Source organism: Haliotis rufescens, unplaced genomic scaffold (assembly GCF_023055435.1).
Source record: "Haliotis rufescens isolate VD_foot unplaced genomic scaffold, xgHalRufe1.0.p SCAF_7, whole genome shotgun sequence".
Lineage (NCBI taxonomy): Eukaryota > Metazoa > Mollusca > Gastropoda > Lepetellida > Haliotidae > Haliotis > Haliotis rufescens.
Genome location: NW_025964361.1, coordinates 51,898,495 through 51,923,946, shown reverse-complemented (window position 1 = coordinate 51,923,946; position 25,452 = coordinate 51,898,495). Strand labels below are relative to the sequence as shown.

The 25,452-nt window shown below is 42.9% G+C and overlaps 2 protein-coding genes across 3 annotated transcripts; both read right to left on the bottom strand.

Annotated features, from left to right (window-relative positions):
* Positions 1–657: 657 nt before the first annotated feature.
* On the bottom strand, positions 658–2,340 carry LOC125376240 (prestalk protein-like). The gene has a single exon (XM_048388212.1). The coding sequence runs from the start codon at positions 2,338–2,340 to the stop codon at positions 658–660; it is 1,683 nt and encodes a 560-aa protein (XP_048244169.1).
* Positions 2,341–12,833: 10,493 nt separating this feature from the next.
* On the bottom strand, positions 12,834–17,872 carry LOC124111247. Of its 2 annotated transcripts, none has more exons than XM_046470896.2 (2): positions 17,269–17,872; positions 12,834–15,366 (listed from the first exon to the last, which is right to left on the bottom strand). In XM_046470896.2, the coding sequence occupies exon 2, from the start codon at positions 15,275–15,277 to the stop codon at positions 13,706–13,708; it is 1,572 nt and encodes a 523-aa protein (XP_046326852.2). In that variant the 5' UTR covers positions 15,278–15,366; positions 17,269–17,872; the 3' UTR covers positions 12,834–13,705. The 2 variants fall into 2 exon arrangements, with proteins under 2 accessions (XP_046326852.2, XP_046326853.2); XM_046470897.2 differs by having other exon boundaries at positions 12,834–15,361.
* Positions 17,873–25,452: the final 7,580 nt, after the last annotated feature.

Genomic DNA, 25,452 nt, shown 5'->3' with positions numbered 1-25,452 from the left:
CGACATGGTTACAATGTGTGAAGCCCATTTCAGGTGTCCCCGCCGTGATATTGCTGGAATATTGCTAAAAGCGGCGTAAAAGTATACTCACTCACTCGCATATGATATAGTCGGTATCGTACAATTATCGTACATTATGGAATGGTTTTGTTGCTAATAACAATACAGTGTTCCGAAATATGATGGAAGAGTTAACCCACTAACCGTCCTGGTGTTAAGTATGAGAGTGTTCCAAACAAACCGTTTAATTGAATTCAATTATAAACAGTGCAAATGCGCCACGATGTGCTGGTCTAGGGGTCGAATCCCAGATCGCCCCGACCATGTCAGCACAAGAATGTGTTGTTTGAGACAGACTAACTCTCAGCGCTTCAAGACCTTTTCTGTCGTGGCCAGTGAATGATTTGGGCGGAATTAAATGGGCTTAACAGTTGTTCATTCGTCGATGTCGGGAGTTGTTTACAGTTGTCAGAAATGGTTTCTTGAGTACTGCTGTGTGGTGAGTGAGTGAGTTTGGTTTTACGCCGATTTTAGCAACATTCCCGCAAGTTCACGGCGGTGAACACCAGAAATTTGCTTCACACATTGTACCCATCTGGGGAATCGAACCCACATGCCTTCGGCGTGACGAGCGAACGCTTTAATCATGACGCTATCTCACAGTTGAGTTGTTGCACTAATTTGTGGAATTGTTGCACTTATTTGTGGAGTTGTTGCACCAATGTGTGGAGTTGTTGCACTGATGTGTGGAGTTGCTGCACTGATGTGTGGAGTTGCTGCACTGATGTGTGAAGTTGTTGCACTGATGTGTGGACTTGTTGCATTGATATGTGGAGTTGTTGCACTGGTGTTTTGAGTTGTTGCACTGATGTGAGAAGTTGCTGCACTGATGTGTGGAGTTGTTGCACTGTATGTCGAGTTGTTGCACTGATGTGAGGAGTTGTTGCACTGTGTGGAGTTGTTGCACTGTGTGGAGTTGCACAGGTGTGTGGACCTGATATACTTGTGTGGAGTTGTTGCACTGTGTGGAGTTGCACTGGTGTGTCGACTTGATATACTTGTGTAGAGTTGTGTAGAGTTGTTGCACTGTGTGGAGTTGTTGCACTGTGTGGAGTTGTTGCACTGTGTGGAGTTGCACTGATGTGTGGACCTGATATACTTGTGTGGAGTTGTTGCACTGTGTGGAGTTGTTGCACTGTGTGGAGTTGCACTGGTGTGTCGACTTGATATACTTGTGTAGAGTTGTTGCACTGTGTGGAGTTGCCGCACTGTGTGTCGAGTTGTTGCACTGATGTGAGGAGTTGTTGCACTGATGTGTGGAGTTGTTGCAATCATGTGTCGAGTTGTTGCACTGATGTGAGGAGTTGTTGCACTGATTTGAGGAATTGTTGCACTAGCGTTTTGAGTTGTTGCACTGATATGTGGAGTTGTTGCACTGTGTAGAGTTGTGGCACTGGTGTTTTGAGTTGTTGCACTGTGTGGAGTTGCACAGGTGTGTGGACCTGATATACTTGTGTGGAGTTGTTGCACTGTGTGGAGTTGTTGCACTGTGTGGAGTTGTTGCACTGTGTGGCGTTGCACTGGTGTGTGGACCTGATATACTTGTGTGGAGTTGTTGCACTGTGTGGAGTTGCACTGATGTGTGGACTTGATATACTTGTGTAGAGTTGTTGCACTGTGTGGAGTTGTTGCACTGTGTGGCGTTGCACTGGTGTGTGGACCTGATATACTTGTGTGGAGTTGTTGCACTGTGTGGAGTTGCACTGGTGTGTCGACTTGATATACTTGTGTAGAGTTGTTGCACTGTGTGGAGTTGTTGCACTGTGTGGCGTTGCACTTGTGTGTGGACCTGATATACTTGTGTGGAGTTGTTGCACTGTGTGGAGTTGCACTGGTGTGTCGACTTGATACACTTGTGTAGAGTTGTTGCACTGTGTGGAGTTGTTGCACTGTGTGGCGTTGCACTGGTGTGTGGACCTGATATACTTGTGTAGAGTTGTTGCACTGTGTGGAGTTGTTGCACTGTGTGGAGTTGTTGCACTGTGTGGAGTTGTTGCACTGTGTGTCGACTTGATATACTTGTGTAGAGTTGTTGCACTGTGTGGAGTTGTTGCACTGTGTGTCGACTTGATATACTTGTGTAGAGTTGTTGCACTGTGTGGAGTTGTTGCACTGTGTGTCGACTTGATATACTTGTGTAGAGTTGTTGCACTGTGTGGAGTTGTTGCACTGTGTGGAGTTGTTGCACTGTGTGGAGTTGTTGCAATGTGTAGAGTTGTTGCACTGTGTGGAGTTGTTGCACTGTGTGGAGTTGCACTGGTGTGTGGACCTGATATACATGTGTTGAGTTGTTGCACTGTGTGGAGTTGTTGCCCTGTGTGGAATTATTGCACTGTGTGGAGTTGCACTGGTGTGTGGACCTGATATACTTGTGTGGAGTTGTTGCACTGTGTGGAGTTGCACTGGTGTGTCGACTTGATATACTTGTGTAGAGCTGTTGCACTGTGTGGAATTGTTGCACTGTGTGGAGTTGCACTGGTGTGTGGACCTGATATACTTGTCTGGAGTTGTTGCACTGTGTGGAGTTGCACTGGTGTGTCGACTTGATATACTTGTGTAGAGCTGTTGCACTGTGTGGAATTGTTGCACTGTGTGGAGTTGCACTGGTGTGTGGACCTGATATACTTGTGTGGAGTTGTTGCACTGTATGGAGTTGTTGCACTGTGGAGTTGTTGCACTGTGTGGCGTTGCACTGGTGTGTGGACCTGATATACTTGTGTGGAGTTGTTGCACTGTGTGGAGTTGCACTGATGTGTGGACTTGATATACTTGTGTAGAGTTGTTGCACTGTGTGGAGTTGTTGCACTGTGTGGAGTTGCACTGGTGTGTGGACCTGATATACTTGTGTGGAGTTGTTGCACTGTGTGGAGTTGCACTGGTGTGTCGACTTGATATACTTGTGTAGAGTTGTTGCACTGTGTGGAGTTGTTGCACTGTGTGGCGTTGCACTTGTGTGTGGACCTGATATACTTGTGTGGAGTTGTTGCACTGTGTGGTGTTGCACTGATGCGTGGACCTGATATACTTGTGTGGATTTGCTACACTGATATATGGAGTTGTTGCACTGTGTTGAGTTGCACTGATGCATGGACCTGATATACTTGTGTGGAGTTGTTGCACTGTGTGGAGTTGTTGCACTGTGTGGAGTTGCACTGGTGTGTCGACTTGATATACTTGTGTAGAGTTGTTGCACTGTGTGGAGTTGTTGCACTGTGTAGCGTTGCACTGGTGTGTGGACCTGATATACTTGTGTGGAGTTGTTGCACTGTGTGGAGTTGCACTGGTGTGTCAACTTGATATACTTGTGTGGAGTTGATGTATGTGTCTGGAGCACTGGTGTGTGGACCTGATATACTTGTGTGGAGTTGATGTATGTGTGTGGAGCACTGGTGTGTGGAGCTGATATACTTGTGTGGAGTTGATGTATGTGTGTGGAGCACTGGTGTGTGGACCTGATATACTTGTGTGGAGTTGATGTATGTGTGTGGAGCACTGGTGTGTGGACCTGATATTCTTGTGTGGAGTTGATGTATGTGTGTGGAGCACTGGTGTGTAGACCTGATATTCTTGTGTGGAGTTGATGTATGTGTGTGGAGCACTGGTTTGTGGACCTGATATACTTGTGTGGAGTTGTTGCACTGTGTGGAGTTGCACTGGTGTGTGGACCTGATATACTTATGTGGAGTTGATGTATGTGTGTGGAGAAGCACTGGTGTGTGGACCTGATATACTTGTGTGGAGTTGATGTATGTGTGTGGAGCACTGGTGTGTGGACCTGATATACTTGTGTGGAGTTGATGTATATGTGTGGAGTTGATGTATGTGTGTGGAGCACTGGTGTGTAGACCTGATATACTTGTGTGGAGTTGATGTATGTGTGTGGAGGACTGGTGTGTGGACCTGATATACTTGTGTGGAGTTGATGTATGTGTGGGGAGCACTGGTGTGTAGACCTGATATACTTGTGTGGAGTTGATGTATGTGTGTGGAGCACTGGTGTGTGGACCTGATATACTTGTGTGGAGTTGATGTATGTGTGAGGAGGACTGGTGTGTGGACCTGATATACTTGTGTGGAGTTGATGTATGTGTGAGGAGGACTGGTGTGTAGACCTGGTATACTTGTGTGGAGTTGATGTATGTGTGAGGAGGACTGGTGTGTAGACCTGATATACTTGTGTGGAGTTGATGTATGTGTGAGGAGGACTGGTGTGTAGACCTGATATACTTGTGTGGAGTTGATGTATGTGTGTGGAACACTGGTGTGTGGACCCGATATACTTGTATGGAGTTGATGTATGTGTGTGGAGCACTGGTGTGTGGACCTGATATACTTGTGTGGAGTTGATGTATGTGTGTGGAGCACTGGTGTGTGGACCTGATATTCTTGTGTGGAGTTGATGTATGTGTGTGGAGGACTGGTGTGTGGACCTGATATACTTGTGTGGAGTTGATGTATGTGTGAGGAGGACTGGTGTGTAGACCTGATATACTTGTGTGGAGTTGATGTATGTGTGAGGAGGACTGGTGTGTAGGCCTGATATACTTGTGTGGAGTTGATGTATGTGTGAGGAGGACTCGTGTGTAGACCTGATATACTTGTGTGGAGTTGATGTATGTGTGTGGAGCACTGGTGTGTGGACCTGATATACTTGTGTGGAGTTGATGTATGTGTGAGGAGGACTGGTGTGTGGACCTGATATACTTGTGTGGAGTTGATGTATGTGTGAGGAGGACTGGTGTGTAGACCTGATATACTTGTGTGGAGTTGATGTATGTGTGAGGAGGACTGGTGTGTGGACCTGATATACTTGTGTGGAGTTGATGTATGTGTGTGGAGGACTGGTGTGTAGACCTGATATACTTGTGTGGAGTTGATGTATGTGTGAGGAGGACTGGTGTGTAGACCTGATATACTTGTGTGGAGTTGATGTATGTGTGAGGAGGACTCGTGTGTGGACCTGATATACTTGTGTGGAGTTGATGTATGTGTGAGGAGGACTGGTGTGTAGACCTGATATACTTGTGTGGAGTTGATGTATGTGTGAGGAGGACTGGTGTGTAGGCCTGATATACTTGTGTGGAGTTGATGTATGTGTGAGGAGGACTCGTGTGTAGACCTGATATACTTGTGTGGAGTTGATGTATGTGTGTGGAGCACTGGTGTGTGGACCTGATATACTTGTGTGGAGTTGATGTATGTGTGAGGAGGACTGGTGTGTAGACCTGATATACTTGTGTGGAGTTGATGTATGTGTGAGGAGGACTGGTGTGTGGACCTGATATACTTGTGTGGAGTTGATGTATGTGTGTGGAGTTGATGTATGTGTGTGGATCGCTGGCCAAAGACATGACTCTGCATCTAAGGTACAACATCATGTTTGTCTTATGACAGTTTCAAGAACTGTTCCCCTTCACTGGCTTGGAACGTGACATTTTATGGACGTTTCGAACCTGAAAAAGAAGAGATTATGTGATCAATAAGGTGTACACATACTTTCACCTCCATGCTCTTGCCACTCACTGTGGAATGAATCAATGTAAACATTAAAAGCTAATGGCATAATTTCAAGGACTATAAAGTAGCAAGGACATATAGCTTTACGTTTTGGCGAGACCTGTGAGTGAACAGGAAAAGTGTTGGTGTGAGGGTTTTGGTGATTGGGATTGGTGAGTTTGGGTGGTGTGGCGGCGAGCTCGAGTTAGGTTAGGGTGTGTGAAATCTGGGTGTGTAAGATCAAGATGTCAATTGGCTTGGTCTGGGCGTGTGAGGGTGTGTGAGACCAGGGTGCGTTATGGTTGCTGAGATTGGTGAGGTGAGGTGAAATTGGATTTAACGCCGCGTCCAAGATTATTGCACTTATATAGCGACGTGCATGTACGTGGGTGTGTGTCTGCTTGTACTGATCTAGAAAACATTTTTCCTTGTGAAAGTTAATTGAATAAGAAATGTATAATCTTAGACGAAACAGTATACTGACTCCGAGGCGACCGGTCCTTGTTTAAGCCCCTAAATGCCGAGCGCCAGACAGGGTAATAACAAGTATCATCTTTCAAAGTATTTTGGTATGAGGCGGCCGGGGATCGATCCCCGGACCTTCCGCTCTCCGGGCGGACGCTCTACCACAAGACCACGGAGGCAGTCTGCTGAGATTAGGGGGTGTGAGACTTGACAATGACAAGAACCCGTGAAGATCCGGGGTAGAATAGGTCTTCAGCAACCCATGCCTGACGTAAAAGACGAACATGCTTGTCGTAAGAGGCGACTAACGGAATTTGGTGGTCAGGCTCGCTGACTTGGTTGATGCATGTCATCATATTCCAGTTGTAGAACGATGCTCATGATGTCAATCACTGGAATATTGCTGGGTGCGGCGTTAAGCAACAAACAAACAAACCTCCTCGTCAATTAACCTGCCAGTGCCAGAAAAAACTAAAGTTATTTGTAAAATTTAGATTCTAGGATGCTAGTCCGGTAAATAAATCAGACGAGACAGGCCGAGCACTCACAACCAACGGAAACGGATTGCATGAGGCCCATACATCCTCAGCTCTTTCCGTGACCTACACTCTTAGATGCATCGCGACGCAACAAGCAGACGGCAGATGCATCGCGCTCTATCACGAGGAGCACGTGCAAAACATTGAGCAGACGACACTAATCATATCAGCAGACGATACTCATACTGCTCGGCCGAACGGGACTAGAAGCACGAGAGACTACTAGGGAAAGCTTCCTCGCGAAATTTAATTTAATGTGTGTTTTATAACTTTGTAAAAATCTGACATATGGTAATATGGGTTAACCTTATAATGCCGTTAACCCCTAGGGTTTATTTCATAATTATGTTGTCGAGGTTAGTGTACATCCATCAATCCAGGCTTTAAAAAGATTGCAGAGTTCTTTCTTTTCAAATCGTTTAGGATCTGGAGACATTGATTAATCGCCGGTGATTGGTATCACCAACCACACTATTGTCTTCCCGTGTCATGGGAATTCTAACCTTAAACTTTAAATATTTGTAACTTGTGCTTCTTCCTCCTCATTTTTAAATATTACCCAAAATATCAGGCAGGAATACGGTCACGTTTATCGTGTTATTTTATGTCAATAGTGCTGTGTAATTGGCCTCAATTACATAAGGCATCCGGGTACTTCACAAAAGATTCGGGGTTTACAAACACGATTGTTTTTGGTTTAAAATTAACACCAGAATCATAGTGACTGAAGGTATACTGAGTATCTTGAAGGGTGCCAACAATACTAAATACCAGTATGTGAGATGGTTTGAACGCATTCAATCAGTTGTTTGCTTTGTCCAGACTCCACGCTGCGGCGATAAACAGCATTCAGTCACAGGTATCACGTCCAACAAACATGAAGCAAGGTCTTCCAGGCGTGACGTGCACCCACCGCGGTGATGCACCTGTTCTTTTGTTTTGTTTGCTTCTTGTTTAACGCCGCACTCTGCAATATTCCAGCTATATGACGGCGGTCCACCTGTTCTGTAGGGTTGGGGGAGGGGAGGGGAGGGTATTCTCCAGGAGATACAGGTGCAAACGAGATAAACATGTCCCTTTGACAAACATCCAAGTTGTTATGTTTAACGTAGGGTCAACATGTCTTGGGATTATTTTGGTCACGGCCATGATGGTGTAAGGCAGAATGTCAGTGCTACATTCCATTGCGTGGCTTAAGCCTCTGACGTACGAAACTCCGAGGAGCGCCGAGTGTTTTCGGTTTAAACGTCTTCAGTCGGAAGATATGGACATACCTGTTGTTCATCCTCTATAACTGCTATAGCATGAATATATTAGGGTGCTGACTGTTTTGGGGTCACTGTGTTTATTTGATATAGAACTGACGGTGATATTTGTTACCGTGTTTATTTGATATAGTACTGACTGTTTCTTTGTTACTGTGTTTATTTGATATATTACTGACTGTGTTTATTTAATAGAGTGCTGACTGTTTTTTTTGTAACTGTGTTTATTTGATATAGTACTGACTTTTGTGACTGTGTTTATTTGATATAGTACTGACAGCGATATTTATTACCGTGTTTATTTGATATAGTACTGACGGCGATATTTGTTACCGTGTTTATTTGATATAGTACTGACGGCGATATTTGTTACCGTGTTTATGTGATATAGTACTGACTGTGATATTTGTTACCATGTTTATTTGATATAGTACTGACTGTGATATTTGTTACCGTGTTTATTTGATATAGTACTGACTGTGATATTTGTTACCATGTTTATTTGATATAGTACTCACTGTGATATTTGTTACCGTGTTTATTTGATATAGTACTGACTGTGATATTTGTTACTATGTTTATTTGATATAGTACTGACTGTGATATTTGTTACCGTGTTTATTCTCCTTATTCCTGTTTCTCATCATCGCCCAACCTTTACATGCTTCCCCATCTTATTTTAAAGCTTTAGAGTTCAGTGAAAACTTTACATTTCAAATGCAAAGGAGCGTTATTAATAATGAAGTACAACCAGCCAACCCCGTCCATTTCGACGTGAAAGAGAAACTGTTTGCTTTGTACATACGTCCTATTGCAACTTGCAAGAGAACCTCAAGGTTCCCATCTTTAGGAATTCCCCAAGCTTCAAGACGTGGGAACGGTTTTACCTGGCTGTACTAGTGTCATTTCATACCCTGTGGTGTGGTTCACTCTCACGGATCCAGCCTTCGGCGGACCTCGCAACACCTCAGAGAGCCGACACCAGTCATACGTCGTTCGTTGTCTGCTTAACCCTCTCGATGCAGAGGCTTTTTTCTGACGCACATTTTCCTGAGATCGGAAAAGTGAAGGTTGTGCGAGAATTGCGCTCACGCGGCACTGGATCTATCTCTGGCTATAAAATTACGCATAGATGGAGAATATTAAATTTCCTATCTGATGGAGTAAATGTAACTGCAAAAATTAAACCGGTTTTAAAATAGGACACTTCTAAGTGTTGTCCGAGAATTTATTCTGCGTTGAAAAACAGGGTGTTTTTATTTATGTGGGGGGCGGTCGGGTAGCTAAGTGGTTAGAGCGTTTGCGCGTCACGCCGTAGACCCGGGTTCGATTCCCGACATGGGTACAATGTGTGAAGCCCATTTCTGGGGCCCCCCGCCGTGATATTGCTGGAATATTGCTAAAAGTGGCGTAAAACCATACTCACTCACTATTTATGTGGCGTGGCGCTTCGATGACTAATGCATCGCATTTGTTGATTTTAATGACAATATCCTTATAATAATAACCCCGCTGACGATCTCGTTTATAAACTCAGGTAAGATACAATTACGCAGATTTGAAAGATGTCAAATCGACGAGTTCAAGGTAAACACCGTCTGTGTGGTGTTGCATACCAAACTTTAGAGGGAGTGAGTACAGTATTACGCTTTAACCACTAGACTACACCCACAACCCCACACCCCTACACCCCACCCCTACCAAGCTGTAGAGAACCATCTCTAGACAACAACAGTGCTGGCGCTTCTCGTTTCAACCATAGCCAGGTTCTCGGTTGTATCGGACACGTCAGAGTTCAGTATCATTGCCTTCACGTTTAAGGTGGAAAGTCACTAGGAACTGTGAATTTTCTTTCTCCCTTTTCTCCTCATCGAACCCATTGTCTTACCTGGGGGGTGCGTAATCTAATGAAAACGTTGACTTTATGCCAGCGCATACTCTAGATATATAACGTCAACGTCAGAGCAAAAACATTCTCGATTATCCACAGAAACAGATACCATTTGGCGTAAACACCCGTGAAGATTCCGGGGTAGAATAGGTCTTCACCAACCCATGCTTGCCGCAAAAGGAGACTATGCTTGTCGTAAGAGGCGAATAACGGGATCGGGTGGTAAGGCTCGCTGACTGGTTGATGCATTCCATCGCATCCCCATTCGCGTGGATCGATGCTCATGATATCAATCACTGGATTGTCTGGTCCAGACTCGATTATTTACAGACCGCCGTCATATAGCTGGAATATTGCTGAGTGCGGCGTTAAACAAACAACAAACAAACAACAACTAAGAGGGAAAGCAAAACGCATTGGAGATGTACAGACAAGAGGAAAAAATGTATAGGTATGTTTAAAAAGCAATTTTGAATACGTGAGATTTTAGAGCTGTTTTGAAAGCTGTTTCTGATGGGAGAGTGTTCCAGACGGTTGGAGCAGCTGCAACGAATGCTCTCTGTCCTCTGTTGGTTTTGGTCGTGGTGGAGTTGGCCACAGACCGAAGTGCATTTGGAACATAATAACAGAGCAGGGTCTGTATAGTGTGAGTGAGTTGGGTTTAACGCCGCTTTTAACAGTATTCCAGTTATATCACTGCGTGTCAGCTTAATGTGGGAGGAAAGCCCGAAGTGATGCAGGTCTCAGACGTTTACCACTTCGGTGAAACCCACATGAACGGGTATGGTGCTGACAAACCTAGAAACATAATCGGGGCGAACCGGGATTCGAACCCACAATCATAGGTTTCTGGCGTGCCCAAGGGACGCAATTCTGCAGTGCGAATCGCGGCGCCTTAGACGACTGGGCCACCCGTGCCCCCGGGGTCCGTATAGAGTCCGCTCACCATTACTGATAAATATTTCGTGATGCACGTGTGTCTAGTCATGGTGCTAAAGGATCCGTCAACTAAGGTTTATTCTTTAACATAATAACTGCTTTAAGCATGGGATGACTCAATGCAGTATAAGCAATACTTCACGCATTTCCGTGAAATTCTTCGCGCATTGTCACAGAAGAAGGTAACAGCATGCCCTGATAGCGACATGCCAAAAAATGCCGTTTCCATGGTAACCAAAAGCCTGTACGCTACATATATAATTAATAACGTTGTGGTGTTGTTGATACTGTTAAGGGACTAACGCAATGACAACACGCTGCTTCTTGCGATCACTGCTCAGATAGATGCGCATGGCGGGGAGGCAATAAGCGTTTCAGCGTCGTGAGAGATGCACCGCGGAATGTACCAGCTAACAGTGGTTATGTATCGAGCTGTAGCTGCAGCCTTGGTATCAAACCAGGGCGCAACAAATTGATCCTTTGCACAAAATCGTGAGATAGCGGTTTATTCTTAATTATTATTTCTTTGAGAGGCATTTAGAAGTTGTGGTACTAAGTAAGGATACGATATATGGATGAAAAACTTCTTTAGTACCTTCAGGAGCGACGTTTCGGTGTAGGTTCTGACAAGTTCACTTGCTTGATAACAGTGGCAGAACCTACACCGAAACGCCGTTCCTAACGGTAATAAAGACGTTGTTCATCCATATATCTTATCCTTACTTAATTATTATTTATTGATTATTAATTAATCAATATTTTATACAATATGGTAATACTTTGAAATGGCAAAGTCTTCCCAAATTAATTATAAAGTCGTGATTTCGTCGTGATGATGTATACATGGTATTGATATTGTATCAGACAGTATTGAACAGGAATAGCTCATAAATATGCTTCTGATTGTTTTTGTTGTTGTTTCTTATTAGAGCCTAGTGTGTTCCTTTTACCACCATGTTATTTGTAATTGAAGAATGTCAATAGAGCGTCACTGTTAAACAAGTACCAAACACGATTTCAAAATATTCAGTAAAAACATGTAGCAGGAATGATTCACATTCTGTGAAAGTGTGAAATTATTATCTATAATGTTGACAAAATAATTATCAATAACGTGAGAAAAAATCGGATGTTATCGTGGAATTTTCGAAAAATAATGAGGGAAAACATGTCTGTCACAAATTCCATTGTTGCACGGTGTTTTTAAAAAAGTATATATTTAGGCTTATAGTTTTAATAAAAAAAATATATGGTTTTGTAGAAGTAGCTGAAAAATATCTAGTCCCCTTGCAAAGTCCCAGACTTGGTTGTGCATGCCATCGCATCCCCATTGTGTTCATGTAGATCGATGCTCATGATGTCAGTCGTTGGATTGTCTGGTTCAGACTCGATGATTCACCGACCGCCTTCATATAGCTGGATTTGTGTCAATCAAACATCAATGCAAGAGACTACACCCTTTATTTATGCTATGATTTTGCCGATGAATACAATGATGAATACAACGCTTAAGTGCAATGTACACAAATACAACGATTACGTTTACTAAAGGGTAGAAAATAACTTTAAGAATAATTACACTTTATTTTAATCTTTTAACATGGAAGTACATTACAAATTTCAGTTTCAGAAATATAACATTGCCATGGCAAGACGTCCGTTGTTGGTGAATACTTATTGTAATACATGTATATAAAAAAACATAATGTTGTCTGGACTAAATTTGTTAAAGTACATTCAAAACATTTGTTTAGGTATTCAACACATGCTTGACATGTTCCGCTCTAAACGTGTTTAGGTCAGTTTGTCAATAATGGAACCAAATGCCATTCTCATTGATGGCATCTATGTAAAATTTGGGAGTAAGAACTTAAGGCAAGAAGTGGGTGAGGTTAGGTGAAATGGGGTTTAACGTCGCGTCCAAGATTATTGCACTTATATAGCGACGTGCATACACGTGTATATGTGTGTGTGTGGCTGCTTGTACTAGTCCGGACTGATGCCGATTTATAGTCCTGGCTCACTGAGGTACCATGCCGGAGTTTAACATGAATACCAAACTCAGACACAGTATACTGACTCCGAGCCGACCAGTCCTTGTTTTAGCCCCTTAATGCCGAGCGCCAGACAGGGTAACAACAAGTACCATCTTTTAACGTCTTTTGGTATGACGCGGCCGGGGATCGAACCCCGTACTTTCCGCTCTCCGGGCGGACGCTCTACCATTAGACCACGGAGGCGGTCTAGGCAAGAAGTAGGCCACCCCATTGTGCTCCGCCTCTTGCTGATCTGTTTCTTAATGCGTATGAATCTGAGTTTCAGGGTAATTTGGCCAAGAAGTTTAACGTAAGCTTCAGGTATATCGATGATCTCATATCGTTCTGTCACCATCCAATAGCCAATTCCCTTCCACTGATTTACCAGTGAGACTGCCTGATCGGTTTCATATTTGGATCTATGCATAAAGATTTAGAGTGACAAAACTCTCTCCTCAAGACTGGATGACAAGAGGGGCGATTTTAACTTTCCTTTATTATTTATTTATAGTATTTATCGAGCAATACTCCTGCAGCTCTAGCACTTGGTGTAAACATTTCACAACTTTTGAGGGAGAATCGAGCACGATCTTTCTGGCAAGATCCCAAAGAGCGTCTTACGACTCTTGCCCAGAAGCTGTTTGTCAAGGTTACATCATCCGAGTCTTCAGTTCTGTTTGTTTGTTTGTTTGTTGTTTAACGCCGCACTCAGCAATATTCCAGCTATATGACGGCGGTCTGTAAATAATCGAATCTGTATCAGACAATCCAGTGATTGACATCATGAGCATTGATTCACGCAATTGGGATATCAAAACAAACAAACAAAACAAATAACACATGTATATAACCTACACAAATATATAAATGGTGTTCTTTCGAAATAACACAACCTGCCTTAGAAATAATTTCTCCGGTCACAGGTTTCCAATGCATATTTCTTTCAGAGTCTCTACACAGGGGCCTTACCGCGTTTCAACATATCTAACCATGCTCTCTCTCGGGGAGATAGAATCATATGTCGTCATCATCTGAAGACATCTCACACACGCCCTTGTCCTGAAGAAGGTCCTCGTCCAGCTCCCGCAACAAAGCTTCACCTCGTTCATCCTGCTTAACGTCACAATCCCGAATAATCTCTCTGACATTGTCAGCAAGGTCTTTGATAGACAAGTGTTCCTTCTGAAACTGACCCTCCTTCGCCTTGTCCACTGCAGCGTTCACGTGGTCCAGTGCAAGATCAAGGACGCCCCTATACTTGAACAACACAGATCTAGCCACGTGGTAAAACATTCGCCTTCTTTTGTCCAACAAAGCTGGGAGTCTGTCTATAAGAGTGAGGCAAGATTCGGCATTCTGAACATCATCCACGCTTGGTGTGTAGTTAGCTATTGTTCCTGCATCCACGCGGATTCCGAGGTAACAGAAAACCATTTTGAGATAAAGCATCCTTGTGTAGTCCTCCGGGACTTCCTCTGCGAAGTGGACATTGATGGCCTCATCGAGTCTTTTGATAATTTTCATTTTAAGATCCGGGTTTGGATTCTTTTCAAAGAGCTGCATGAGAAGGTTTACCTCAATGTATAACACCATTCCAGTGTCCTTGCATGGCTGGATAAACTCGGAATGGGACTTTGCTACATTTAGCTCTTTTAACCCTTCTTCAATTGGCTTTTTTGTTGCGATAGCCGACCCCTTTCTTGATAGATAAACCATGCTTGTAGCTATAGGGTTTGATGTGTATGGAATTGTCTTTTCCATTTTAAGGAACACGTCTTCATCGGGAACTATACTGTTTGAAACCTTTTTCCGGCCGACTATTGCATCCAGAAGGGCAAATTTGATGTCGGGATTCTTTTTATGTCGCTTGGACATCGCTTTGATGAACCGTTCAAACTTCCCAACTTCCCCATCGTGGGACAACACTTTCAGATGATGCTGGATTCGAACTATTCTCTTCTTTTCATTGTTAACAATATTAATACGATTTGGCTGTTGGCACAGTGGACAGAGTACACATTTATCCGATAGACTTTCGGGGCTAGCTTGTATCATACCTCCTCCTTCCAGTTCCCTTTTGGGGGCTTTTTCTGTGAGAACTGTTTTAACCGCCCCTGTTTCCTTATCGTCGACCTCATTTGCATAACTTGGCGACTCATTGCGTAACCTCTTCCCATTGGTCACATTATCTAGCTGTCTTCTCTTACGTCCGCGCGCATTGGGTCGACTAGCGACAAGGAACATGGCGTCGTCTTCATCATCGTCGCTCGACATGGGATCAGCATGGGACTCTGTTCTGTTCTGTATGTCATGAACCTTCTGTTGAAGCAGTTCAGCTAAATGTGCATGATAGCCATTGTACATAAGACCGTCTATAAATGTTGAAAATGAACACTTCTTGGGAACTAACTCCAGAAAATAATGTCGGCAAGTTCTTTTATCTTGAATGCTTTCGAGCCTATTGACATGCGTGGTATTGAAACACTTCCTATCAAACAAGAAGTCTATCATTATTTCCCAGGGATCAAGATCCTCCATAAACTTCAAGTGGAGTTCTTGAAGAGCTTGTCTCTCTTTGTCGTCCATGCTTGTGTAATCGTCCTCCGACTTCAAATGGTAAAGTGACAAACCAGCTTATTCCGACAGCTTTTGAATCAGCATGGTACTCTTCTGCCCTTAAAAACAATGTCGAACTTGTAATTGACTATAAATGCTAACACATGGAATATTTATCACATATTACTGTATTTAGGAAAAGATATATGATTTTGCACATTCCCTGTACCCGGTATCACAAGACCCCCGTATATACTATAAAAAGGTGGACGTTGGATATCTTCCCGTTAAACAGTCTTGGGATATGTTCCGAAAAGGCACTCTTGTTTCCACGTAAACAAGTTGTTTTTCCCTACCTGCTCAGTACAAAACGCCCACACACTTGTATGTTATGAGAGGTACTGTTTCTTAAGGAATATGGAAAAGTCAAATTGGTAGTGGTAGTTGTGGTAGTAGTGGTTGTTTGTTTGTTGTTGTTTAGCGCCGAACTCAGCAATATTCAAGCTATATGACGGCGGTTTGTAAATAACCGAGTCCACGCAACTGGGATACGATGGCATGCATCAACCGAGTTAGAGAGCCTGACCATCCGATCCCGTAAGTCGTCGTGGTAGTAGTGGTAATAGTTGTAATAGTTGTAGAAGTAGTGGTAGTAGTACTTGTGGTAGAAGTAGAAATGGCAGTAGTAGTAGTAGTAGTAGTAGTAGTAGTAGTAGTAGTAGAGGTAGTAATGGTAGTAGTGGTAGTAGTTGTAGTAGTAGTAGTAGTAGTAGTAGTAATAGAGGTAGTAGTGGTAGTAGTGGTAGTAGTGGTAGTAGTAGTAGTAGTAGTAGATTGGTTGGTTGGTTGGTTTGTTGTTTAACGCCGCACTCAGCAATATTCCAGTTATATGACGGCGGTCTGTAAATAATCGAGTCTGCACCAGACAATCCAGTGATTGATATCATGAGCTTCGATCCACGCAATTGGGATCGATGACATGCATCAACCAAGTCAGCGAGCCTGACCACCCGATCCCATTAGTCGCCTTTCACGACAAGCATAGTCACCTTTTACGGCAAGCATGGGTTGCTGTAGACCTATTCTACCCCGGAATCTTCACAGGTCAGTAGTGAGTGAGTGAGTATGGTTGTACGCCGCTTTTAGCAATATTCCAGCAATATCACGGCGGGGGACACCAGAAATGGGCTTCACACAATGGGGTCAGTAGTAGTAGAAATGAAGTAGTAGTAGTAGTAGTAGTAGTAGTAGTAGTAGTAGTAGTAGTAGTAGAGGTAGTAGTAGTAGTGGTAGTGGTAGTAATAGTAGTGGTGGTGTGGTAATTGTAGTAGTAGTGGTAGTAGTAGTAGTAGAAATGGTGGTAGTAGTAGTAGTAGAGGTAGTAGTGGTAGTAGTAGTAGTAGTAGTAGTAGAAATGGTGGTGGTAGTAGTAGAGGTAGTCCTGCACCTGAAATCAGCATAGGGAATTTTATTTTTATTTTTAGAGTCAAGAAGGATATTGTCTAATATAAGATTTCAGAGACTAAATGTTAGTCTATAGTAGAGGTAGTAGTGGTAGTAGTAGTAGTAGAAATGCTGGTAGTTGTAGAAGTAGAGGTAGTAGTGGTAGTAGTAGCAGTAGTAGTAGAAATGGTAGTAGTAGTAGTAGTAGAGGTAGTAGAAGGGGTAGTAGTAGTAGTAGTAGTGGTAGTAGCAGTAGTAGTAGAAATGGTAGTAGTAGTAGAGGTAGTAGTAGTGGTAGTAGTAGTAGTAGTAGTAGTAGTAGTAATAGTAGTAGTAGGGGTATTGGTAGTAGTAGTAGTAGTTGTTGTAGTGGTAGTAGTAGTAGTAGTAGTAGTAGTAGTGGTAGTATTAGAAGTAGTAGTAGTAGTAGTAGTAGTGAAAGTAGTGGGAGTAGTGGTAGTAGCAGTAGTAGCAGTCGTAGTAGAAGAATCCCTATGAATGACACATCAGACAGTTTATCAGAGTTGCATCCCCTACATTGTCTATCTACCTTGTGGAATATATTGAATCATGGTTACCTGTCCAATTGTCTCCCAGTGTACTTCAAGGAACTATCCGTCTGATTCCCTCCCCACAGTCCTCACATCAGGCTGGGTGACGTCACACAAGACGCCTGGGTTCGTCACCATCACTCCACCATGCCCGCTCTTTACAAGCGTTGTGAAAAGGAATTCAACCATGACCTCCGCCATATTGTCCCCTTTCGCACATAATAATCTTCACTGATATCGCTACCACACCACGGTGCCACAGTGTCATCAGCTCCGAACACACAATACCACAAATACATATTTCTCCAGTAATATGCCTGTGTTAATCATAATGATCACATGTACCTACTTGCGGACGATGTCTTCGGTTCTATATCGGTTTCAATGGATTTTCCAAGTGTCTGTTTTTAGCATCGATTCATCAGATGACGATGGAGTTTCTACAACGTTTGGGTAATATCCGCCTCTTTATGTGAACAATGCACGGAGATATCTTCCTGGGTTGTCACTTTGTAACATAACGCCCTACGTTACGTCCCATGGTAAGCTATAAACGGTGTCTCCACGCATGTGTGATGGCATTGAATGAGTGTCTCGTCAGAGCATGCAGACAGCTGTTAACATAGGAGCCGGTTTGACGTGTGCTTTACATACAGTGTAAAGAAAAAAACAATAGGACTTTACAAAACGCGAGAAGTCACATGGTCAGTGAGTCATACATCTATGATATGGTACAACAACTGAGTTAAACCTTTCCTAATATATATAGCGTTCATTACGATGTTGTGTTTAGGTACACACACTAAAAAGCCTGCCAAAGTCCCTTTTGTTTCAGGGGTCTATTTGGAGGGTATTCGGGACTCAGCAGTGTGGTACGCCACACGCAAATAAAATTGTATTTGGTACGCAGATTACACATTTGTTTTAAAAGTAATGGTGTACGTAAAATGCCCTTTAACATTTTATCGTTAACCTTGTCTCAATGCTTTTGTGTTAAGTAGTATTCGGGTCATAGGGGTGGACAATGACCTCCAGAGTGAAACAAAGGATGGTATTCGGGATTCAGGGTGTGTGTTGGGTGGGTGGGTGTATGTGGGTTTATGGGGGTGGGGAGGGGTGGTGGTGGTGTGAGGGGGGGATCGAGGTGTCCGTGGGGTGTGTGTGTGTGTGTTAGTGTGTGTGTGGGGGGGTAACATCCTCAATAAAGAAACCTAGAACCATTACTACACTTATGTTTGAACTTAATGCGCCTCCTATTGTAATGTATCTAACCGGTGAGGTGGGGTCTCACAGTGTCAACTTGCATGCTGAATAAAAGGGAGAACAGGGATCTAGAACCCCCTTCCTCATGAACTTTATTTGTGCTTGACTTCTTGGAATTCATTGACACGAGGACTTTAGGGTGGTATCTTCATACAATTTAGTTCAGTCGTCATTAGTTCTTTTATCTCGGGTGTATTAATGTTCGCAGTTTCTTTCTTTTTTCTGGACGAAAATACGTTTACAATGAAAGCGATTAAACCCTTCTCTGCTAAAAGTCGATAGGACGATTCCAACTATATCATGAGCGCTTGTTTATGAATCACTATCAAATGGTGATGATACCAGGTGTTCGCGAAAAGGTGGCGTCACAAACACATGCAAAGGCAAGTCAAATGTTCACATAAAAAAACACATAAGAACAAATGACGTTTGAATTAAATATGCGGCCATCGTTGGAATCTATGTCAGGGACAATTATCCTATACGATATGCATGTCATATTAAAGGGAAGTATATTTTAGTTTAGGTTGTGAGTATAATGCCATGTGTGGAATTGACACGTTGTGTCTGTGTAATTAGGGACATCATGGCAGATGGACATCTTTACATTTGGCTACAGACAAACAACATGGTTTGTCAACGATCTCAATCAAACTTGGTATATAACGACGAGATTGCATGACCTCTGTCCCTCCTATAAATTCATTATGAAAATGATTACACTAATTAAACATTAAAAAACCAATTAAGGCAGCCAATTTTGTACTAACCCTGATTTATGTTTAGATAGAACACATTATCATAGAAAACACACATTTTCCTTACCATGTAAGCCAGCCTTAATATATGTTGATGGAAGCAGTGAGTGAGTATGGTTTTACGCCGCTTTTAGCAATATTCCAGCAATATCACGGCGGGGGACACCAGAGATGGGCTTCACACATTGTGCCCATGTCGGGAATCGAACCCGGGTCTTCGGCGTGACAAGCGAACGCTTTAACCACTAGGCTACCCGACCGCCCCCTATGTTGATGGAAACGAATAAGGAAATAGTGAAAAAATTAGGGAAATAAGCTGTCAGTACATTTGAAATAATGCGCATACAAATTTAACACATGTCAGAATCAAATGTTGAGATGTGTTTGTCATTCCCCGGAGTATATTTATATCAGTCATGCACAATCATTTCTGGAATATGCAGTTACCCGCGGTTGTAAGTAACACAATAGGACGTACACGCACTGTATACACGGACGTGATCACCCACCAAGTGAAAACAATTGCAGGTACCCGACCCTGCCTTGTACTGTATGTATCTTTATCAAGGAACAAAACAATATGCTTGAAATCTGCCGGTCTAGAGGTGGGATGGGTGCTGTTTGTGCTTTGTCTGTTGCAGAATGTCAATAAAGATCTTTTGATATGTTATACTCATGGCGTGCCTTCGGTGTATAAAGAACATGGTATGGTCGCAAGTGTTATGAAGCGTTGTTCAGAGTTACGCCCCTTATATGTCAGGATCTCTTGAAAGAAGGTTCGAATCCCAGATTCGCCCTAAGGATAATTCTTAACTTTTTAGAAGCACACCGGAGCTGATGGGTTTCACGAAACGTCAGCGTAACCTAGAACACGGCCATGTCACTGATAAACCAAACAGGCGTTCTTCCTAACCTTACTGAGTGACTTAAGACACTAGTTTTTCACGACAACGCGATCTCTTTAAATCAAGTCGACCAGCAGCGGGAGCTCTATGTACACGCCACGTTAATGGTAGCTGTGTGGTATTGACTGCTTTACCTATTCTAAACAATAGGTGGTTGCAAAATAAGGAAATGTTATCGAAGCATACCGCAAACAACCCTCTCGTGTAGAAATATTTGTGATGTGAAATTGTCAATGCATCTTCAGCTAAACCAAACTAGGAAAGTTTAAAAAATATATAACTGATTTTCTTTGTAGAGTGCCAGTCGACTTTAACTACTGAAGAGCGGCAAGGTTCGATATCGGTTAAATATCTTTATTCCTTTAATGTTCCATGTTTGTAATGTTCAGGACAGTAAATTAGTCTAATCATCATATATTTACTCTTAAATGAACAGCATCACTTTCGTACGTAAAACAAGTTAAATACTAGAAAGATCGTGAGAATTAAGAAAACGTCTTCGGGGTGTTGGTGTAGCACCACTTTCCACGTGCTTTGGTTTCCTTTACTTTCTGCAGTAGAATCTCCATTTGAGCATGTCAACATTTTCACATTTAAGCGTCATGGTGGGAGGGTGGTTCTTTGCCTCAAAACTTACGGAATAGTGTTTTTTTATCCGCCATCTAACTTTCGACCAACCTCGTGTCAAATTAATCCAATATTCTCTATGTATTTTGTTCAACGCCGCACTCAGCGATTATAGACGATATGGCGGCGGTCTGTCAATAATCGATTTAGTGTCAATCTGCTGAGCATCGATCTACTCATTTGGGATACGATGACATGCATCGACCAGGTCAGCAAGTCTGACCACACGATCCCGTTAGTCGCCTCTTACGACAAGCATGGGTTGCTGAAGACCAATTCTTACCCGGATCTTTTGGGAGTTGTTAATAGGGAAATCGCCCGGGTAAGTATTATCCGTGTCAATAACATATGGGTAAATATCATCCGGGTCAATTTCATATGAGTAATTATTATACGGGTCAATATCATATGGGTAAATATTATCCGAGTCAATATCATATGGGTAAATATTATCCAGGTCAATATCATATGAGTAATTATTATCCGGGTCAATATCATATGAGTAATTATTATCCGGGTCAATATCATATGAGTAATTATTATCCGGGTCAATATCATATGAGTAATTATTATCCGGGTCAATATCATATAAGTAATAATTATCCAGGTCAATATCATATGGGTAATTATTATCCGGGTCAATATCGTATGGGTAAATATTATCCGGGTCAATATCGTATGGGTAAATATTATCCGGGTAAACGAAGTATGGGTATGCGGTAATGGAAATTTGATCCCAAAAGTACACCTACAAAAGAGATTCCGGACTAAACGGGTTTCACTGTACAACACAAACATGTATTCACCAGGTCGTGGGGACGTAGATGGCCCAGTCTTCTAAGCCGCCGCAATTCGTTGTGCAGAGTTGCGTCCATTTGAATCGGGATCAAATGATCATTGGTTTGAATCCCAGGTTTGCCTTGACCTCGAGTCCTGGTTTGTCAGAACTATAACCGAGCCCGTATTCGACGTACTGACTTATAACTCTTTGGGGAAACGATAAGAAAATAGAAATTAATAATGTGTACGTCACAAATTTCGTTCTAAAGTGCGAACGGAAGGCCTTGTCGTCTAAGGCGCCACAATTCGCTGCACATAGTTGCGTCCCTTAGGCGTACCAGAATCCTATGATCATGCGGTCGAATCCCGTTTCGCCATGATTATGTCTCAAGGATTGTCAGCGCAATACCCGTGCTCGCGAGTCACCAAAGTGGTAAACGTCTGAGACCTGCATCACTTAGAGCTTGCCTCCCACATTAAGCTGACACGCCGTGATATAAATAAGATACTGTTCAAAGCGGCGTTAACCCCAAACCACTCAATAGTTCTAAAGCCCCGTGAAGATCCTTGAAGTAGAAAAGGGCTTCAGCAACCCATGCTTGTCCTAAGAGGCCATTTACGGGATCAGGTAGCCAATCTTGCTGACTTGGTTGATGCATGTCCTCGTATCCCAATTGCGTGGATTGATGCTCATGACATCAATCAATGGATTGTCTGGTCCAGACTCGATTATTTACAGACCGTCGTCATATAGCTGCAGTATTTCTGAGTGCGGCGTTAAACAACAAACACACACTGGTACAAAAGAGGGTAATGCGCTGTGCATTTTAATACCTTTAAGATCACAGAGCAACAAATCTCCTGCTCAATGCATACATGTTACATGCATTGTTCCCGAGTGTATGTAATCATGCATTAGCCCGCTTACTAGTTGACATTAAGTACCCATAAAAGCACAAGAAGGAAATGCTATTTAGAAAAAAACATGAGTTGGCGTTTCACGCATACAGATAATTTCGTGTGGCTTATACAATCCATGTTGTCGGTACATGTCAAGTCGCTTACACGTAGACATTATAGTTCAGCACAGAGTAACAACAATATAATAATTAGTCGGATCATATGTATTGTTTTTGCTAATACACTTCATTACAGCACCTGTGAGTGTATAATTCAGACTTGTTCAGACACAAACCTGACCTACGTGGGTAATCCTGTCCCCAGTAAGTATGCAAGCAGATTTGTATTGTTATAAACAAAGGATTCTAATATCCGATCATCCTGGCTACTTGATTAGAGAACGGTGATTTCACTAATCCGCTCAAGAGACTCTGGTCTCTACCAGGATGTGGGTGGAGGCGGTCAGTTACTATGCGGGTCGTGGCACAGACAACATGGACACTCTGACCGACAGCTGTAGTGAAACAGTTGACGAGCACATGTGAACACTGTTTCAGGACACACGGATTCTGGAATTGAGAACAGTTTTGGATTATTCATTGGACTTTTATGTCCTGCCTATGAAGTTAAGCAGAATTTGTCTTGCAAAGTCCGGGAATTAATTCAGCAACTGTGTATTCTGTTGAAACAATAGCACGATGTGACACGTGAGATATTCGTGGTACAGTTTAATACCCCTTCACACAACCTATAGGGCCCTGTTGGAATGTTTCTGGAATTAAGAAGCAGAGTCAGGAATTAACGACACCAATTCACAACTGACGAGGCGAAGAAATACTTGCCTGGTCCATATAGGTATAATTACTTCTTTGATCTGTTTCTTTGGGACAGACTAAAATTGTTCCGCTTTGTGGCGTCATAAGGTAACGTTATAATATCGGCATGTATGTGCGCCTATGGTAAACCTACCGACCGTGTGTTTGTGTTGATGTGCTGAGCTTGTGTCACAGTCCCTCGGGGATCGTAGTATCCGACGTGGCCAACCTTCTTTGATGTCTTGGTCAGTAATTATTTCTTATCTTAAACTGACCACATAAACACGATTGTTTCAACGACAACCTTCTGAACTGAGACAGCAGAAATAACTATCAACATGTGTTTGTTTTGATAGTTTAAACGGACGGGTAGTTCCTTGACAGTACTTGTTAAATATTGACTGTATTTTATTTGGGACAATTACCCTAGTCTTCTTCAAACCTGGGTTTATAGACTATTGAAGACTCGACCCTGAATAATACGCCAATGGGTCGATTGTTGGTTTATTTTGGACAAGTAATACGCCTTGCTATAAATCTACCTGTGGCGGTGTTTCAAAGGGTAGCCGATCATGCGTAGCGTTTCATTAGCGATACCCAAAATCGCATTACTGACGAGTTTGTAGACACCCAGTGTAAGAGCAGACGACAGGTGTGCAGTCAGGTGTGACTGAAGTATTAGTCAGGGAAGGATTATGTACTGATCAGTTATGGACGGAAAAGAAGGCAAAACCCCACGTTCCGATTTCTGGCCGCTGTCGTCGCGATCTGAGGCCGTCCCTATGTCGTCACGGTCCGGTAGAGGTCAGCAAGAACCGGACAGGGCATCTGTGGAGTGCAGCGACATGATTCAGGATCTGAGTCAACCGGCGCCGATGATGGTCGACAGCTATCTTCAACGCTTGGACTCTGTAACGAGGTCCGACGACGAGACATGGGAGACAACTCAGGTACAGAGCTTCCGGGAACCGGAAACAGCAAGGGAGGGTTCCGAGACTGTCCGTACTCCGAAACAGAAATGGCCGACGTATCATGCTCCAGCAAATGGACTCCGGATTATTACGTGGGACGAGTTTCTGGAGACACCAGATATGTTGAATGGACATTTTGAGTTGGAAAAAAGCGGCTATATTAGCCATGACCCGTCCAATGTGAATGTTTTCTTCCACGATGCCCGGATGATGCACTCAAATATTGGTTCTCTGTCCCAAAGCGGGAAGGCATGGTAAGTAACGCGTATTATTAGATAATCAACTGTTAAAGGTGCGCAATATATTGCATGATATCAACGCGAAGCGGCTTAATTAGATATGTTGTTCCATCGTTCCATCGTATGCATGTCATCGTATCCCATCTGCGTGGATCGATGCTCATGATGTCAATCACTGGATTCTCTGGACCAGAATAGATTATTTACAGACCGCCGTCATATAGCTTGAATATTTGTGAGTGCGGCGTTTAACAACAAACAAACATAAACCATGATTCCATGATTCCATGATTGAGTGGTAGCCGCAAGGGCAGTTAAGCAATTAATCTGTTCCTGTACTAATGTTACAGTTATCCATTTGCACACGAAACAATTAGTACCTATCATGTGTGTATATAAATATGCACACGAAACAATTAGTACTTATTATGTGTGTGTATATATATATATATATATATGTGCACACGAAACAAGTACTGATTGTTTCGTGCGCAAATGGTTAACTGTAATATGTTTTCCCACACGCCACTAATGTTTTATGTCATTATGTCCATCGATATTTCAACGCTATTTACTCTGAATACCCAAATATATTTATCCACATCTCCATCATTGTTTCTTGCCCACAACGTCCATCTCCTTTCCTTTTTTTTCCTCTATCCACAGATATTCCTAGTAACTATCCCTCGATAGTTTGTCACACCAGTTTTCATGATTAACGCGATTGTTCATAGTTTTTCTCCGCACAATCCACCGATATTTCCCAAACTCTATCCATCACTATTCCCACATGTTTCCCCCATTGCGGTACAACTTTCAGGACAGTACGCGTTTGTGGGCGGTGTATATTTCAGGACACAAAGCATTTCAGGGTGTAGGTTAAGGGACGGTTCGTGTTTCAGAGATATGTATGTTTCAGGGCGGTACATATTTCAGGATGGGACATGTTTCAG